Raw genomic sequence first — 18873 nt, 5'->3', positions numbered from 1 at the left:
TAGTTTCCTGTGAAACTGATGATTTAGAAGCTGAAGGTTATTCTGCTGGTGACCTAGTTGGCAGTCTTTCTGGACCACAGGCCTGGCTCAAGGTCTAAAATATAAAAATATAAAATGTAGTAACATAAGAAGAGCACATCACTGGAACATAACTTGGAACAGTTTGTTGGCATTCCAGTAATGTTGGCTTCTTCTTCTGAGGCCATCATCGACCAGACATCATGCAAACACAGCAGGTTTGTAAATTATGGTAACATTGCTATTTTTTCCAGGTGTCATGACTTGCATAACATGTAACAATTTCAGTTCCAGATATAGTTTTACATTTACTTAAAGGAGTATAGGTTGGTCTCTGGGGCTCTGAACAGAATATATTGACAATACCATGTGGAATCTTCTGTGTACACTGTACTTGTGGGTATTTAAAGGGGTACTCCAGCGATTTAATGTTGCACTCCCATCAAGTCTCTCTCTCTCTCTCTCTCTCTCTCTCTCTCTCTCTCTCTCTCTCTCTCTCTCTCTCAAAACCTAACACGGCAGCGGCGGATGGCCGCCCACCATTGAGTCTGGTTCTGTCCAAGGTTTCTGCCCTCTTAAAGGACGTTTTTCCTTGCCACTGTCGCCAAATGCTTGTTCATGGTGGGATTTATTGGGTCTCTGTAATTAATAATATAAACAGTACGGTCTAGACCTGCTCTTAAGGAAAAGTGCAATGAGATAACTTCTGTTATAAATTGGTGCTATATAAATAAAACTGAATTGAATTGACTTGTGAGAGACAGATGAATAAAAAATGGTCCAAGTGGTCTCAAAGAAACGGCAAAATGGTCAAGCAGCAGAGGCTGAGAGTCATCAACACTATTCATTCATGCTTAACCCTAGTTTCTGTACATAAGACAATAAGTATTTTGAAGGCACAGTAATATGGTAGGTTGTATAATGAATGAGAAATAATTAGGAAATTGGGGTTTGGTTATATGTGTGGTTGCACAACAGCCACAGTTCCTCATTTACTCAAAACAAAACCTGCGAGTGCATTGCATTTGTGTTTATTTCCTGCTCCTGTGGTTGTAGAATTTGATCTCTATGCCTTGTCTACGATGGATTTCTCTCTGATTGTTGAACGTTGGTGCAAAATGGCAAAAATACACTCTTCGAGTCTGAGACATTGATGCCAAAATCAGCTGTTTACCCTTGATGTTTTGACCAAAACATTTTCTGCAGTCGAACTTTTAGCTGTTGGAAAAATCTGGACATGGAATCACATTTGTCTCCTCACTTCTTCATGCAATGACCAAACACCAGACAACTATATTGAGCCAGAAATACAAAGTACATACCCAATGGCTATTTTACAACAGTGTTTGAGCATTTAAAGGAGGGATTTTTCCACAGTATTGCATATTTATATTTGATAAGGAGATCTAGTGGTTTATGATGAACACTTGTCTTCAACAGGCTTGACTGTACATGTGGTTTAACGAGCACTTATTTTACATACCTTTTGATTGCAACAAGATTGCAAAAGAATGTGACAAGTAGAAACAAGTAATGACCCACAATGATGTTTTTGAATTGAAGCTGCTGATACCTCAAAATGTATATCTTTAATACCTGTAGTCACATCAAGAGGAAGGGGAAGAGGAGGGTCTCCACTCTGTTATAGTGTTATATGTATACGCAGACATTTCCTTTTTATTTCTCTCGTTCTCTCAAACACTTCCTCTCTTTTAACACAGAAATATGCAAAAAATATACATGCATTTTCAGTATCTCTGTCTCTCTCTTGTATTTCTATACTTGTGAGGACTTTCAATGACAAAATGTTTTCCTTAGCTCCTTACTGTCTTTACCTCAACCTTAAAAGAAAGTTCCTGTTATACATCTTGGGTCTTGTTTTCATAGTTCTGATCCTCATTTCTGTTGATTATGATAATATTTGCTGAGGTGTGGTCTGTAGACTGTGTTGGATGTTTCCAACAGACATTTTGAGAAATTATTTTACCATTCACCAAAAATACATATTTTTCCTCTTATGTGTAGTGCTGTTTTCCATCTAAATTGTTTTGGTGTGAGTTGCCAAGTTTTGGAGATATCGGCCGTAGAGATGTCTGCCTTTTTTGAATATAATGGGACAAAAAATAAACAACAATGTCTCTTTCCAGAAATCATGACCTGGTTACTCAAGATAATCCACAGATTTGTTGTGAGCAATTTCATGTAGAGACTATTTTCTTTCTACCGATAGTTCCTACATGAAACTGCTCAAACAAGGTCTGTGGATTATCTTCAGTAACCAGGTCATGATCTCATTGATTTTGGGGTGAACTGTCCCTTTAAGGTCAGTGTTGTCAGGCAGGCTTTTGAAAGACATGCAGAGCTCTGTTATGGCCATCACCTGCCTCAGACAGTTAACCTTTTCCTGACCAACACACACACACACACACATAAACTTACAGAGCAGAAAAGCCCTGTGCTGCAATGCAGTGATAACATTACAATCACTGGTGTTAGTGTGTGTGTCCTAATGCTGGATTTTCTCCTCGGGTCTATATCAGCTGCTTGTGGGAATAACTAAATGTGGAAACTCTTAATTCAATAACAGCACAGAGTGCCATAAAAATGTAATAAAATCTGACATAGCACTAAAAGTTTAGATTGCATCATATAATAATTTTGGTGCATGATGTGATATTATGCACATGGTATTCTGGGAGTCATTTTTAATAATATTGTAATAATTTCACATTGAATAAAATACCAAACTAAAGTAAAGTCACATTCAAAAATAAGTGTGTTCTCCTGATCCATTATCTGTTTTGATGTTGACACAAAGCTGACTGCCCGCTCATTCACTGTAACTCTGGGATCACATTCATCCCTAATGTGTTTGTCTTCTTACAAACTGCATGACTCACTCATATGAAACTGATCAAACACAGTTATTGATTTTTTTTAATAGCCAAAAACATTTTTACAAATATAATTCTAAAATGTTTTCATCACACATCCCCAAAGAGGCAGCAACAAACGACAACATGTTGCAACTGCTGCAACGGCTAGCACATACAGTGAGTTTGTAGCAAATTATGTTTGATTTTGCATGCAATGCACTTCACGTTTATCTGCCCATGGGTTTTTTTTCTCAGCTGCCTGGGAGGACAGTCCTTTATTGCCATTAAAATATAAAAGTGGAAACGTTTTAGTGGCTGTTACTGTCCGGCCTTTGACACCAACAGAAAACACCAAAAAATGAATAAATAAATAAATAAACTGCATCAGTGTTGCGATTGAAATAGAGTTACAGTGGTACAATGGCATCAGCTAATGTAATCAACTATGCTAGCTACATGACTGACAGAAGTTGGTTTTGCAGTTGCCCAGCAACGGGGTGCTGCTAACACTTATGTCTGTGCTGGCTTCTTAAAACAAAGGCAGAGTGGTTCAACAGGACTTTTCAAGCATACAAAGTGTGTCCTGAATGATCGGGCCCTTTGTATTTTGTGTTTGTGATAATGACTGAAATTACTCAACTTCCAACTGGAGAACCAGATTTGTTTTGTGCTAGCTTGCTTGCTTGCTGTTTCTGGCTTTGATGAAGGGCAAAAATGTTGAATTCTTGATTTTAGGTGGTATACATAGACTTTATTACCACTGAAGCTGTGGTATATTGATGTGGAGAAATTACTAACCTATAAACACAGTAACCAAGTGGCACCATGACTTAAAGATCTGCCAGCCTTCAGTCAGCATTGTAAAAAGAAAAGTTGTTTTCTCTCAAAATTGCTTTATTTTCATGACAGGTAAACACATTGTGGAGACAACAAGAATATCCTATATAAAATCGACACAATTACTATCAGGTTCAAAACCGCATACTGTATTCACATATACTTGATGACAATCTCTTAAATATCTTGTAAATGTCACTTTAATATCTATCTATCTATCTATTAAATAGACTTGCTAATACTGAATATCTTCATATTTAATTATTAAAAATTTTAAACTATAATTTCATGTAATTATATTTTGTGCTTTATTAAAATCCGTTTTTGTAAATTATCTTGCAATGGAAATAATTTTCCTTTAGTTTAATCGCAATGAAATTACATTAATCCTCATTTTATTGTGGGACCCCCTGGAGCCACTGCATTGACCCCTGGAGGTTTCCCGACCCCACTTTGGAGAACCGCATGTCTTTAATGTCTTGGGTTTGTTTCTGTGTGTAAACAGATGCGCCCCCTGCAGGCGGCCTTCCCCCACTGCTCCTCCTCTTCCTCCTATACTCCGCTCTCTGACTCCACGGCTCCTCATTCACTAGAAGATGGCGGACTGCGCTCCACTATTAGATGAGGAACTCTCGTCATTTGTCTTCAATTACCTGACAGAAAACTCTGGCAGCCAGGTAAGATCTCGGCCTCTTTGGACACATGGAACCTTGGGCTTTCCAGACCGGGGTGCGTCCGTGCACGTCGCCGGCCGTGGCGCAGACTATGCCCGGTTGATGCGAGGCTTTCGCCCGGCTTTTCAGCAGCATCTCCCTGGCACAGTGCGACCCGGTGTCTGTCTGCGTGCGTGTGTATGTGTGTGTGTGTGTGAGTGTCTACTATGTCTTGACGTCTGGCTTTCACGTGTTTTTGGAGGAAATGTCATCAGCCATGGGCAATGAGGCAATCTGACGGATTAAAACGAATATATATTTTTGTGTTGGTGCTGGAAGCGGAGAGCAGCCGGTGTGTTGCTGCTTGGGGAGGATTATTTGGTATGCAGAGGGGCGCTTTGGAAACTTTTGACGCATTCTTGAGGGAAGTTTTAATTTCAGTGCCGGAGACTTGGACACGTGGTCCGCCTCTAAACACATGGACTTAGCCTGAAGACTATTATGATATTATGACATTATGATACTAATCCACTGACTACAGGACTGCTTGGCTTTAAAAAATGTGCTGAAAAAAGACATACTTGTGTGTCTCTTGTTGATGCATTACTCGGCTGCGGTTGCACATTATGTTTTATTTATTTTTCTCGCATAATCGAAGCGGATGTTAAATAAAGTGTCTGTTTATGGAAACACTACAATACATCAGTGCTGTATAATGTTATTTATCCACTCCATTAGGCTATAAGCTGCTTGCCACAGCACCGTGAGTTTAACCGGAGCTCTCTGTGTTCCATCTGCAGGCTGTTAGGTGCGCTTCAAAGTTGAACATCTCCCACAGATGAGTCCTGTAATTTCTTCCGATTGGTCAATTTATCAGACGATATTCTGCAACGCTGATGTAGAGGGTGGGTTTAGTCAGCTGAGAAAGTTCGTGCTTTTTTACGTTTTCATAATCGTTTGCGTAATCGTTAGGCGACGGTTACAAAACGCTTGTCTGGTTCACACGGTTGTATGCTTTGGCAAACTGAAAACAATAGATTTTTGGGCTGTGTCTGAAGGAGTGATGATGACGGACAGTTTGTTAACCCACGGTGTTGCCGTGTGTCGCAGATAAGTGCTTTTGCACTGAATTTCAAGGAAGCGTCAAGACGCCAAACTGCGTTAGGAATTCTCAGCCATTCTGGGATTTCTTGCTTATTGGCAATCATGCATACCATATGTAACATGATTTATTTTTTAAATTAATGGATATGATCTTTAATTGAATTCGACATACAGTCAACACACCAAGCAGCAGATATTAAAACAATATGTGCACTTTTATAACTGGCTCCCCTGTTAATCCCAGAATAATCTCCTATCCAAGTACCCCGCGCAGGGCGGTAGCGAGTGGTGGTTAACAATTATAGAAGTTGAGATTTCATCGAAATGAAGTGATGTTTTGCACATAAGATGTATGCCGAATTTTGTAGGAGAAGGTATTTATTAGCAGTAGCTCCTAGGCTGTAAAAAAAGGATATGTGTCTTGTTGCGTAGATGGAAGGAAACAATACATTTGAAGATTTCTGAACCGGGTTTGGTGAAAAATTTAAATTCTCACACGACAGAACGGAACCTATCAAGTCTAATCTCCATCTCCCTCCTGTCTGTAGAGTCGCGTTTCCGAATTGCGCACGGATCATTACCGTGCACGTAAACCCATAATACTGACTGTGATAGGAATACAGGACCTCCGGTGTTTACTGCATCACAGTGTGACGTAAGATTGCGTCGTGGTGATTGTTATTGCTCAGATTGCACGGTCATCTGAGGGTGTGATGGGTGTGTGTGTGTGTGTGTGCGCGCGCGCGCGTGCGTGGAGGAGGGGGGGATCTGTCACAGCTGATTGGCAGTTTAAGCAGGTTAATTCAGTGTTTGGTGGGATCCAGGGAGACTGTGGGCTATTTATAACGTGCAGCAGTGGCATGTGCGTCCACAGAACACATACATACCATACACACTCAGACAGATGTGTCTAAGAGGTAAAGGAGAAGAAATAGAGAGTGATGAGTAAAGAAATACACCAAAACATTCCTTAATATAGGAGCTACACTATGACAACACATTTTAGTAACATCCTATAGTATAATATAATTAGATAGTGACATTCTACATCAATATGTTATAATATCCTATGACATCACTCAACTATAACATACCTATAATATATAAAAACGTATTGTATGTCTATTGAGTTAATACAATGGCATATCTAACATCATCTATCTTGCCATACTTTTTGGTATTAGTATGTCTCATGGTATCATCACCACAATATTCCTCATGGTAGTATTCATATGATAATCGCAAAATATTTCAATAAGATCCTTCATTGTGTCTGTTCTCAATCAATCAATCAATTATATTTATTAATATGCCTTTAATCCCTTAACAAGTGATGGCCCGCTGGTTGGACAGTCATTACAAACTCATGCTGTGCAGCCAAACATTGTTCAAACCCACAGAACTTTATTTTATATTCAATTCTAGTGGAGATCTCAAAGTTTCCAAAGATACCAAATATGTCAGGGTGAATTCTGGGGAAGTCTAGAATATTTCCATTTGATGGAATGGCGAGGCCATACAAATCTTGGCTTTGAATGTTTCACTCAGCGTTAACATCATATAGCTTTAGCAAAGAACAAGCTGTAACAATATATATATATATATATATATATATATGATACTGTAACACAGTGTACAACAAGATGAATCTTAAATTTACTTAAAGGTAAATAAAAGCAGAACACTTGTATGTATTCCTATAGTAACATGCATGCTGTCATATTTGCTGTAAATCCTTTGCAGCTCTTTCCTCTCAGGCTTGTAAAGCTAGATTGCTGCAAAGTCCTTGTGTGACACAGAGGGAGAAAGATAAAGTGCGACTTAAGCATAAGGAACAGGAAAACAAATCTAATTGTAAATGTTATCACTGCTTAAGTTCTTTCTTCATGTGTAGTCTGATAAGGTTATCTATTCTACAAACACAGCGTTAACATGGTGATATTTATTTAGGGTTATTAGGGCTGGCTGGTGGCTTTCTCTTGGTTCCTCTCTTTCTCTCTCTCTCTCTCACTGTTTCAGTGTGTGTCTATGCCGCTTTCCCCTGCCGGCTGGTTATTGTAATACTACTCTATCCTCGTGACTGGAGTTACAGAACAGGGCTGCTGCAGTCATGTGAGTTATAGTGGAGGGAGGAAGGGCGGGAGGGAGGGTGGGAGGCGTTACCCGTGACGTAGACAAGTGACAGGCAGTCCCTCCCCCCTCCTTCTCCTCCTAACATGTGACTGCTTCCCCTTCTCTCTGTCATACAGTCTCTACCTCTCTCGCTCACTTTTACACATACAGTACACATGCTTACTGTAATTTCTCTCCTTTCCACTTCCTGTCTTTTTCTCAAGCACATTCTGAATCTGTCCTTTTTCCATCTTCCTGTATTTCAGAGGCACTCTATGATATATTTGAATTACGTGTGCTTATTGCACATGGAATCAATGAGAATTTGAACCTTTTGCACCACATTTTTGGAAATGAGAATAGTCCTGATGAAATAGTTTGCTTTCCATTTGATTTGTCGGTTCAGAACAGTCCTAGCCTAAGAGAGCAACAAGATGTGAGTTGGAGGTTTAAATATATTAGTAATTGAAAAACTTTGGAAATACTTATCAATAACACATTGTCCCCAGACATCAACAAATTACTCATTGCTTCCATGTTTGCCTCCTCTGTTCCCCAAGATACATGTTATTATCAAGTAGACTAATCATGATAAAACTCATCTCTTAAGTGTTTAAAACGTTAATTGCATCTCTGAAACGATGCCTACAGTACCAAAAAGGAGAACTTAATAAAGCTTAAAGCCATTACTGTGCTGCTGTGTAGCCCTATAGACCCTCATACTGTCAGTCAGCACTTTATCCTAAAACCATGATGCGTGTGTGCGTGTCCTTGGCTATCAGATGATCCTATCCAATTTCGGATGGGAAGTCACACGGTCCCTTCCTGACCACATTTAGCTTGATGGCTGGACATGGTATATAAACCACCCTTATAATGCATCTATACTTAGTCTGCAAGCAGTCTACCTGTCACTTTCTTGATGTCAGTAAATCCGATTTAAATTGGACAGTGACAGAGAAGAGTGAAGGATCCAGACAGTCAGGTAGGCAGGCAGACAGACAGGTGTATAAATAACAAGGCTTTGAAATTCCACCTGAGAGTGATGGATACAGGTGTTATTGGCAGTGACTAGGATTTGCACCGTGCCAGGGACATACAGACTCTCTTCGTCTACATTTTATCTGTTTCCTTCTCTGTCCACCGATTTTGGCTTTTTGTTGTGACTGTCCTCCGTTTTCTTTTAGGTTTTTGTCTGTCACTCCCTGTTTTATCCCCAATTCTGTTTCATTATCTTTCTCTCTGTTTCTTTTCTGTCTGTCTGAGTCGTGATGTGCAGTGCTGCAGTGCAATGTGTTCAGCTTGCAGCCTTGCAGTGACTCACCTGTCCCTGCTGTCACTCTGTACTGGACACACACACTTGAGCTCATGAGCATCCCTTGCACACACACACACACACACACACACATGCATACAGTATATTGTACAGTATATTGTACAGTATGTGTGAAAATGTACTAAAATGCACATATAAGCTTATACTATGGTTACATTTTTAGATTACAGTTGTGTTGATATTTCAGGGATGTATCTGATGCTGTTATGTTGACTGAATCGCAGTGAGAATACTATAGATCACCATTACTGCAGTCTAAAGTGAGCAGGTCAAAGTTCAGGGGGTCAAGGCATTGTGTCAATAGATAGAACAAAGTGTTACCCTGTCCATAATCTTGTCTGCTAGTGGCCGGCGGTGTTAGATTTACAGCATACATGTTGTGCCATTGCATTTCCTCTGTGCTAAGATGAATGGCAAAGTGTTTAATCGATGAAACATACAGCTTCGCTCTGTGATTGGTGCTAGAATTGACTGGTCTGGTAATGTTTCCTAACCCAATGCTGTTCACTGGTGTAGTTAACTATTCATGTGTGTTTATGTGTGGTTGATCCTAATCGTGTATGTATGCGTCAGAGTGGGCGCTGGGAATATGGCTGCTTCCTACCAAATCCCTCTGAGGTTCATCAGGCATCCGGCTTAGACGCTGACCCCCTCATGGGGCCTGTGTGAGTGTGTGTGCCTGTAAGCAAGGATCAAAAACTGCGTGTTTGTGTGTGTGTGTTTCTGTGTGTCACATGTTGGAGTGTGCTGTTGCTAGCTAACATGCTAGCAGAGGCAGGTGAGGGGTCTCTCAATAATTAATTGTGTGGTGATTCGTCAGCTGCTCACTCAGACCTGCCTGGCATCACAGGCTACATACACACACTCACATTAGAGCTGCATGATTCTGGATTAACAAGAATCATGATTTTCTCACTCAGAATTGAGATTAGAAATATATCTCACAATCTAGAGGAAACCAATTTTCATAAAAAATAGTGCCTCTGTAATCTTGTTCCTATAAGATCTTATCTGGTGTGCTGATGTAATGCATAAGGCTCATGTCATTAGGGCAGTCAGTTGAAAACTGTTTCTGGTTGTTTTCATAACCTTGTTAGTTTCATCATCACCTTGAATATCAGGTGGTTGTATTAATCTGTGCTACGCTGCAACTATGGCAAAGCACTGCTCGCAAAATATGTTCCCCTGATCGTCATAATCTTCTTGCAATAGAAAAAGCTCCAAACAAAAGGGAGTTACCCCTTTCATGGTACGAGTGCCATGTTTTTTGTCAAAACTGTGGATATATTTTACCTCATCATCACCTGAGATGTTGTCATGATTCAGACTAATTTTTCCTCTGAAGCTTTTACTTTTTTGTGTTACTCCTCTGTATCAGTTTTCACATGATTTCCGTCCACACTGCTTGTGATGCATCAGGTATCCCTGCTGATGCAAATATGGCAGAATCGATTTTGTTGAGATTGGATGGAGATATGAATCCAAATTGCAAATTGCAAAGGCTTACTGACCAGTGCAGTTTATGGCCAAACACAACTGCACAATACTTTTTCATTAGATTACTTTCCACTAGCAAGGCTATATCAGGCTACACCTCAGCATTGTTTCTGCTTCTCTTGAACCAAATTTGGACCTCCAGAGATTGTATAGTCTTATTCTGCAGACTGGTTTCCATCACAGAACCTACCAAGGCAAATTTTGAATTGAGTGATATTAAATCTGAAATGATGTATTAGTTATTTTACAACTTTTTAATATTAAATTTGACATTTTATTGACTAATCTGACTTTAACTCTCCAGAGTAACTCAGTGAAATAAATGCCTATAGCACAAGAGAACAGGAAGAGTCAGAGGTCACAGTGTCAGCAAAAGAAACTGCTCTCGGATCAGGACATGGACAGGACAGGTCTTTATAGACTGGGAGCTGCTGCAGAATCCAGTTTGCATCCTATCTTGCATGTACACTGCAGGATTTTCCAAACAGTTCTTCCCCTGAGGTGGAGTAGCAGAGCAGCACTCAACCGTGCAAAGTGTCCAGCACGTACAATGGCGTCATTGCGTGTATAAGTGAGAGGCAGAGAGATCAGATATGGTGGGAGAAAGGAGAGGAAGAAATTAGGAAAGAAAAAAAAAAACAACAGCAAAAGAGATACCAGTAAGCGAGAGTCTTATTAGGTATTCATCATCTTCCTTTTGCCGTTTTAATTTATATGAAAATCTCTTCGGTTCGTCGCTGTGTTCCAGGCTGTTGCCGTTCTCGCTGTGACTCAAACCAGAGTAGGATGTGAGGATGTAGATTTCTCCCCCATCTCGTTTCTCTCTCTCTCAATTCAGTTCAATTCAAAGGGCCTTTATTGGCATGGGAAACATGTTTACATTGCCAAAGCCATCTCGCTCTCCCTCCCTCCCTCTCTCTCTCTCTCTCTCTCTCTCTCTCAGGCTATAGTTTTAATACAGATTATATACTTTACAGTCAGAGTTCACTGTTCAATTCTCATCACATTTTCTTCTTTCTTTCCTTCTCTTTTTTATGGTTCTTATCTTTATGCCACACTCAGACCACAGGGAATGTATCATTTTGGTTATTTACTGTTAAATCATCATTTACATACCATTTAACCTTTGCAGCTCACTGGCGGCGAGCAGGTTCAGCATCTTGCTCATGTCATTTGGATAAATGGTGTTTAAACCAAGAACTTTATTTTGGTTTTGACCCATGACCCAATACCTCCAGACCTCCAGGGGCACACACACACACACACACACGCAAATAGAGCTGAAATGATTAGTTGATTTATCTATTAGTCAAATCACAGAAAATGAAATGCCAACTATTTTGATAATCGATTCATGGTTTAAGTCATTCATCAGGAAAAAATACCAAACATTCTCTGGTTCCAGCCTCCAATATAATGATTTGCTGCTTTTCTGTTTTATATCATTTTGAATTGAATATATGGATGTCTTTCTGTTGTTTCTGTGTAAATATTGTCATTTAAATTGTCTTTGTTTCAAAAATCAACATTGACTGTGTGTATTGTGTTTATTATCTTGAGTTTTTGCTTCAGAGGATCGATAAAGTGGCGTCGTGCTGTGTTATCCATTCTTCTGTGCATGTAGGAGGACATGTAGAGGCACAGGACGAGTGTGCGTATATATTTCATGGGTTTGCTGTAGAGAATTGATGCATACATACATCCCTTATCAGAATTCCTCCTCACGTCTCAGGTCTTTTTCCTTTTTATCCAAACACGTATGTTGACGTATGTTGACGTGAATATGTGCAGATTTGTGTGTGTGTGTGTGTGTGTGTATGTATGCCATTTGTCCTTAGCTCACCTGTACTTGCAATTTGTATTCATCACAGGGACCATCTTCCTGTATTGATAGCACCAACATGAGTGTGAGGCTGTCATTCTCCATACATACGCACACACACACACACACACACACACACACACACACACCGCAGCTTTGTACAACATATGAAGGAGATAGGAAGGGGTTGAAGGAGAGGGAATCCATTCTCACCCAGCAGCTCAAGGCTTTGTAGGGAAGGATGTGGAGGCCCAGCGGTCGCCGAGCTAGCTGGTTGCCCTATTTCTTTAAAGCTCTCCTCCTTCGTTACCTGATTCACGGGGGCAGCCACCAGGGAAATGTCTTATTTTAAAGCAGAAAGAGCTTACCGAGGGCTGTGTCTCTTTCTAAAATCTGACGACATGAGAAGCAGATGAGATGAGAGGGATGCTGATACCACAGCAACATGTCAGCGTCGTACAGAGCCTGATGTTGCATTTGAGGCATTTAAGAGAATATCGAAGTAGGTGGGATTGGATGTTGGGAATCTGGGGATTGCACAGTGTATAACAGCAATGATCTCTTGTGTTTTAAAGGGAATTATACAATTATGCTAATGTGATTAAAATCATTTTAAATTGATTTTAGTTTGGGAAAAAATGGATTTCCTATTCAACTTTTTTCAAATTGTGCATCAAGGTATTAATAATACTGCAAAAAGATATTTTATGATACTTAGGACTATAATAGTAGAAATATTAAATTTCTTTTAAACAGGGTTTTTATTAAAGCTTGAACAATAAAGTTTTAATGCTGTCCACAGCTGTAAAAAGCGGGGCTTGTTCACTGTCTACTACAGTTAAAAAATTGGACTTTGACTCTTCCTGCGATTGTTAAAAGTGAGACTTTGACGCTGTGCAACACTGTAATAAAACATGGGAGATGAATGAAAGTTGTATGAGGGCTGGAGGTGTAAACGCTGCTCCGATATTGGTTTAGACTCCGTCACAGCCCACAACATCGGTCTCTCTCTCCTCTTGACGTTTTGCCAGTGTTTTGGCTGGGGATCGCCCCGACTTAGCCGCCAGACAGATCGAGTTGTAAAGATGTCTGGACCGTGGATGGGCAAGCACCCAACTGCACAAACACATCATCACTCCTCCGACACCAATACTATAGCCCGCTGGACCGAAGAGGTGACACACATTACTACACACACACATACTGGTAGTCTGCCAACCAAAATGTATATGCCAGTATGTTGTTTCCCCTCCCAATAATCCACTGGTCCAGCAGGATTATTGTATATGATTACGTCTCATGCTGCACAAGGTTAGGGATTACACAGTGCATTCATGGGTAATGCATATTTTCTAAACAGTTCCTCTGTTGGGCTTGAAGGAGTATTGCAGCAGCAGGGATGTGAGCTTGTTAATACACTGACCTATTGCACACTCTCTAATATTTGTCCTTACTCTGTTAGTAGACGAAGTGCACCCATACATGTATTCATGGTGCTAGTAGTAGCATCAGTGATAATAGTTGCAAAAATGATAGCAGTAAGAGTTATTGCAGTGCAGCTTGGAGTAGCAGCAGTGACAGTTGCAGTTCTATCAGTTTGAGAAATTGTGGAACCGTTCACTAGTAGTAGTGCCATTGGTGCTTTTATATGCTAGAAATACTAATTACTAATAGTAGTAAAGCAGTGATGACAGCAGCCTTACAAACAGCAGTACCAGTAGTACTAGTATTACTAGTGGAAGCAGTAGAAAGACCAGTAGCAGAATAGTAGCAGTAGTGGTAGTAAAGGGGTTTTCGAAGTTAGTTAGTAGTGCTGGTATTACTACTACTACTCGTCGTAGTGAAGCAGTAGTAGTACTGTACCACTAGTAGTAGTGGTGGTAGTGGCAGTTGTAATGGTGGTAGAAGCAGTCGTAGTAGTAGTGGTAGTAGGCTAGTAGTAGTAGTTGTACACACAAACTGTTTACAGTCTCAACAGAATGACGGTTGGTTTATCTCTACCGTAGCCTGTACTATCGCACCCTCCTCTGCCTGTGTTTGTGTGTGTGTGTGTGTGTGTGTGTGTGTGTGTGTGTGTGTGTGTGGAATCTCAAGGGAAAAGAGAAAAGGTTAAAAGAAATTTCCATGGCATCAGGTAAGAGAGCATGAGGACAGGACACACACACACACACACACACACACACACACACACACAGATGCCACCATTGCATATAGCCGTGGCAACCAGGTGCCAGGGGAAGGCAAGCACAGACTGGTGTGAACATGCACTTTTACACATGAACACAAACACACATACACTCACTTACCTAGCTGCAGTTATTGAGAAACACAGCCTATCACATTCACTACAGTGTAATTTGATATGGTTCAATGCAGAAACACACACACTTGCACACACACGCTAAGCATCTCTCCTCTTCTATTACTCCACTTTAAAAGCCATTTGTTGTTATTTTTAGATGTTGTTGCTTCCTCAGATAAAAGGCGCATTAACCTGTGTGTGCTTGTTCATTTATGTGTGTGTGTGTGTGTGTGTGCGCTACAGCAGCGAGTGTGTGTGTTATAAATAGGTTTCTTGGCACAGATCGCACTCGTCACTGTCGCATCACACACATTTGACCTGTGTGTGACCTCTGGTTCAATCATAATTACTGTAAGATCTCCATGTGGGTTTAGATAGTCGTAGCACTCAATCACAGCTGGAACCACCAACCCTGATTCTATCTCAGCCTACAAAATAAAAGAAATTATCAATTACTAACTTCGTAACTGCCGACTAATGTAATAAATCATCAGAACTTAATAAATTGCCTTTCTGTGGGAGTCCAAAATGTAATAACCCTAATATTGTGATATATTCTCCTGATAATGCGATGTAATTTAACTGATAATTCATAATGATAAACACATTAGGGTGGAGTTGGCTTGCAGTGATGGGCTCAGGCGGCTCTGCAGGGCTTAGTGATGGAAAGTTAGGAGGGTGTGTGTGTGTGTGTGTGTGTGTGCAGTAAACACATATTTACTGCACACACACATTAGCATTCATGCTATATATGGTGTGTGAATTCCCAGTAAAACAAGCATCTTGCTTGTTTCTTACTGGTAACTTTCCACTGTCACTTCTCCCCCCTGCCCCTGCGTGTGTTCTTATTTCTTCTTCTTCCACTTTATATCCCGTCGTGATTCTCTCTCTCTCTCTCTCTCTCTCTCTCTCTCTCTCTCTCTAGCTCGCTCATTGACCTACTTCCCAAAGGCTGCTCAGGCTTGCGTGACCACAGTGCTCAGTGCAACAGTGATATGGCATTACTCACACACTACACACACACACACACACACACGCATAATGCTTGCACATGCATATTTACAGCTACACACACATTAGCATTTGTACCATACATGAAGAGAGTAGGCCTACTTCCTAGGTGCTGTATATTAAACTAAAGGCTCAGCACCAACAATTAGATGCCTTCCTCTGATAGTAACAGTTTTGGCTGGGCAATATGTTTTTTCTGATATCACATTTAAAAAAAATAACAGTAACATAACATCATAACAAAATATGATCACATCATCACAGAAAGTCACAAAACAATGAATTAAATTACCAAACAGCCCTAGTAACTGTTTACTGTAATAATAACTGATTTGATTGCAATATTCAATATCACAGTTTTACAGTTGCAGATAGTCATAATCGACAGTCACAGTCACCATATCAGATAATTTGCATTATCAAACATTTTGTGAGATATAGTCAGTTCCTCTTGGAATTATTACAACTTTTCTCTGATTATTGCAGTCAAAAATAATGAATTTCTGATTTTGTCAAAAACTACTTGCATTTTTCAACTTGCTGGTGTTTGTTTTCTGTTTTTGCATAATCTTCAAGAAGTGGGAAGAAACCATTTCATGTGAGAATGTGTCATAATTGTCAAAATACACCTTCATTCTGTTGATCTGAAGCTCTGTTGGATGCTGCAGAGATTGATCTAATAATTTGCATTAATTGCTGTAATCACAAAATTGACACCTGCCTGTATGGAGCATCAGGTTCAGGTTAATGAGGAAATTATTTCAAATCACCTCTGACTTATTATTATTGTATGTAGTCTCTTTCACACCCTCATTCTGTTTGTCTGTAGGCAGTGAATATCCCATCCCCATCAACAGATTAAAAATGAGTTCTGTCTTGTTGATTGCACGTTTCTCCTCCTCTCTGGTTCATTGTTTCCCTCTTACACACCAAGGCGGGGGTGCTGTTGACAGGAGAAATGTCACTACTATGATGCAATATGGGTAATTAGCCAAATTCTTTCATGGTGAGTGTGTTTTTTTACGAGCATGCGTTTGAACATGTGTGCATCTGCAGGCATCTTTTATAGGCTGTGTGTGTGTGTCAGAGGTGTTTTGTTTTTAATTGTATTTATTAATGTAATTACATGGGTAAATGTTTGCGTGTGTATATACGTGTGTGTATATATGTGTGTCCTCTCCTTCTGCTGGTCACTGAATGTTAATGGAGCGTCTCAACAGCTGAACAGTTGAGTGAACACTGCAGACTGGATCAGCTTGTCCTGATTTTATCATCACTTTGCTGTAGGAATTCTTCTTCATGTTTTTTTCTCTGCATTGATAACCCAGGGTTCTTCTGGAAAGGGTTTACCAAAACCTGTGTATGTGGAAGCTGCTGCTTGTGCTGATCCATCAAGATGGTTTGTGTCATAAAATAAATATTCGCACAGATTGTGCCCCTTTGTTTTCATTGTTGACTGGCTTGAAAAAGCCTCTGAAATAGCGTTTAGACTGACCACGGTTTCTGTACTGATAAGGAAACAACACTTTGTTTCAATACCCTACTCTGAGGAATATAAACATGCTTTGGGACTTTGTCTTAAATAAATTACAATTTAACACAGAGATGCTGTGTTCAAATTGTCTTAAACGACATAGTTTATTTTTTAGTCAGTTTAACCTGTAGTTAGGTCAGTTTCACCAGTGAGAGTATTGACTGGTGATGTTCATGCTGATGAGTAAGCATCAGATAGCTCTATTTTATCATGAGACACCAAGGCCAGTTAGTATGCCTAGCCCTGTATGGCCTCGGTTGCCCCTGTCTTTAATTAGCCTGAGATTGTTCTTGAGGTATATTCTAATGAATAGCCTAAGCTAGCCTGACTAGACCTGGCAGCTAATTAGAAAGAGTATTTTCCACGGCCATTGGATAATTCTCCAATTAATTAGTAATTCATCAAACTGTGTCATATCTGATGTGTGGACACTTGTCATTGTTTAAAGGCTGAAAAAAAATCAAATGTAAAGATATTGAATATTGGCTAAAACAACCTTATCAGTACCTGCACTGAAAAACTTTACAGGATGAACACTATTGGTTGTGGTTACCTGATACTGATGTATCAGTTAGTAAGTTACTGATTGATCATGTAGCCGGTCAGTGTTAGTTGCAGTGTTTTTCCTGTATGACACAGACACACCACTGCATTCAGAAACCCACCTGATATCACAGCAACGTGTGCCGTGTATGTGTATGTGTAGTCTTTTTCTTTCTGTCTTGCCCTTCCCACCTCTCTTTCCTGTCATTGCGCACCTTTCAGTATCTTTTACTGCATACACACACACACACACACACACACCTCTCCCATGTTTCTCTCTCATGCTTCGTGCTTTTCCCTCAGCTCTGCTCGGCTTTGTGCTTTTCTCAGCAGCGCCTGACCTCGTTTCAACTCTCTCCTCTTTATTTTTCTCACTCTTTTCACTTTTCATTTACTCCCTCTCCCATTTGCTCTGTGGCAAATCTCTCTGTCTCTCTTGCCCCTCTTTTTTCTATTCCTCTCCATTTGCTGTATTCATTCCTTTCACTCTGTTCTCTCTATCTGATTTGCTTTTGTTCTCTTTGATGTCAGCATTGCTCTCTATCTCTCTCTCTTGCTGCATTTCACTTGAATATCGTTCTACCAATAGTTTGGAGCTGTCTGGTTTGAGATAGCAGTTTACTGGGGCAACACACAGTGACACACACACACACACACACAGTGACACGTACAAGTTACCATGAGTGAGTGATGGATGTTTTGTCAATCGAATCTGGGATTTAGTTTGACAGCACACTTACACACACACTCCCACACCGACAGGATGAGGAGCACAAACACTGTCAGAGGCAGGCTGATACCCAGTTGACACAGCATGAAATACAGAGAGAGAGAGAGTCTGGGAGTCTTCATGGTCTGATAGCTTATCGATTCCTCTGCAGGTGATTTCAGGAGGAAGACGATTGGGGGAGGAAGAAAGAAAGTAGACAAAAGAGACAGACAGGTGAAGAGAGTGAGTGAGAGAGATAGTGAAGTAAAGAAAGATTCTCAATATTTAGGCAGAGGAAAAAAGATGTCAAAAGAGTCTACTCAGAGATACAGTCTGATTTTGAAAAAAAGAAAAGGAAAGACCTCTGACCTTTGATCTTTCTGCTATCAGTTGCATGTAGAAAATTGCCATTCTAGGAAGCTTATCCAGCTGGTGCACAGTGTAAAATGAATTGCAGTGTTGCAAGTCATAATCAAGTTCATTTGACACCATTTTATTCTGGTAAAAATTAAAGTTTTC

The 18873-nt window shown here is 40.1% G+C and overlaps 1 protein-coding gene across 1 annotated transcript in view; it reads left to right on the top strand.

Moving 5' to 3' along the window:
* The first annotated feature begins 4271 nt into the window (after window positions 1-4271).
* Window positions 4272-18873, top strand: part of ppargc1b (peroxisome proliferator-activated receptor gamma, coactivator 1 beta) — a 90510-nt gene continuing 75908 nt past the window's right edge. Inside the window, exon 1 of the mRNA XM_044205696.1 lies at window positions 4272-4408. Within this exon, the coding sequence (XP_044061631.1) occupies window positions 4328-4408 (81 nt within the window). The 5' untranslated portion in view covers window positions 4272-4327. The remainder of the gene's footprint in view (window positions 4409-18873) is intronic.

The sequence above is a fragment of the Siniperca chuatsi genome, linkage group LG8 (assembly GCF_020085105.1).
Source record: "Siniperca chuatsi isolate FFG_IHB_CAS linkage group LG8, ASM2008510v1, whole genome shotgun sequence".
Classification (NCBI taxonomy): domain Eukaryota; kingdom Metazoa; phylum Chordata; class Actinopteri; order Centrarchiformes; family Sinipercidae; genus Siniperca; species Siniperca chuatsi.
This window is presented reverse-complemented; position numbering and strand designations above follow the sequence as displayed.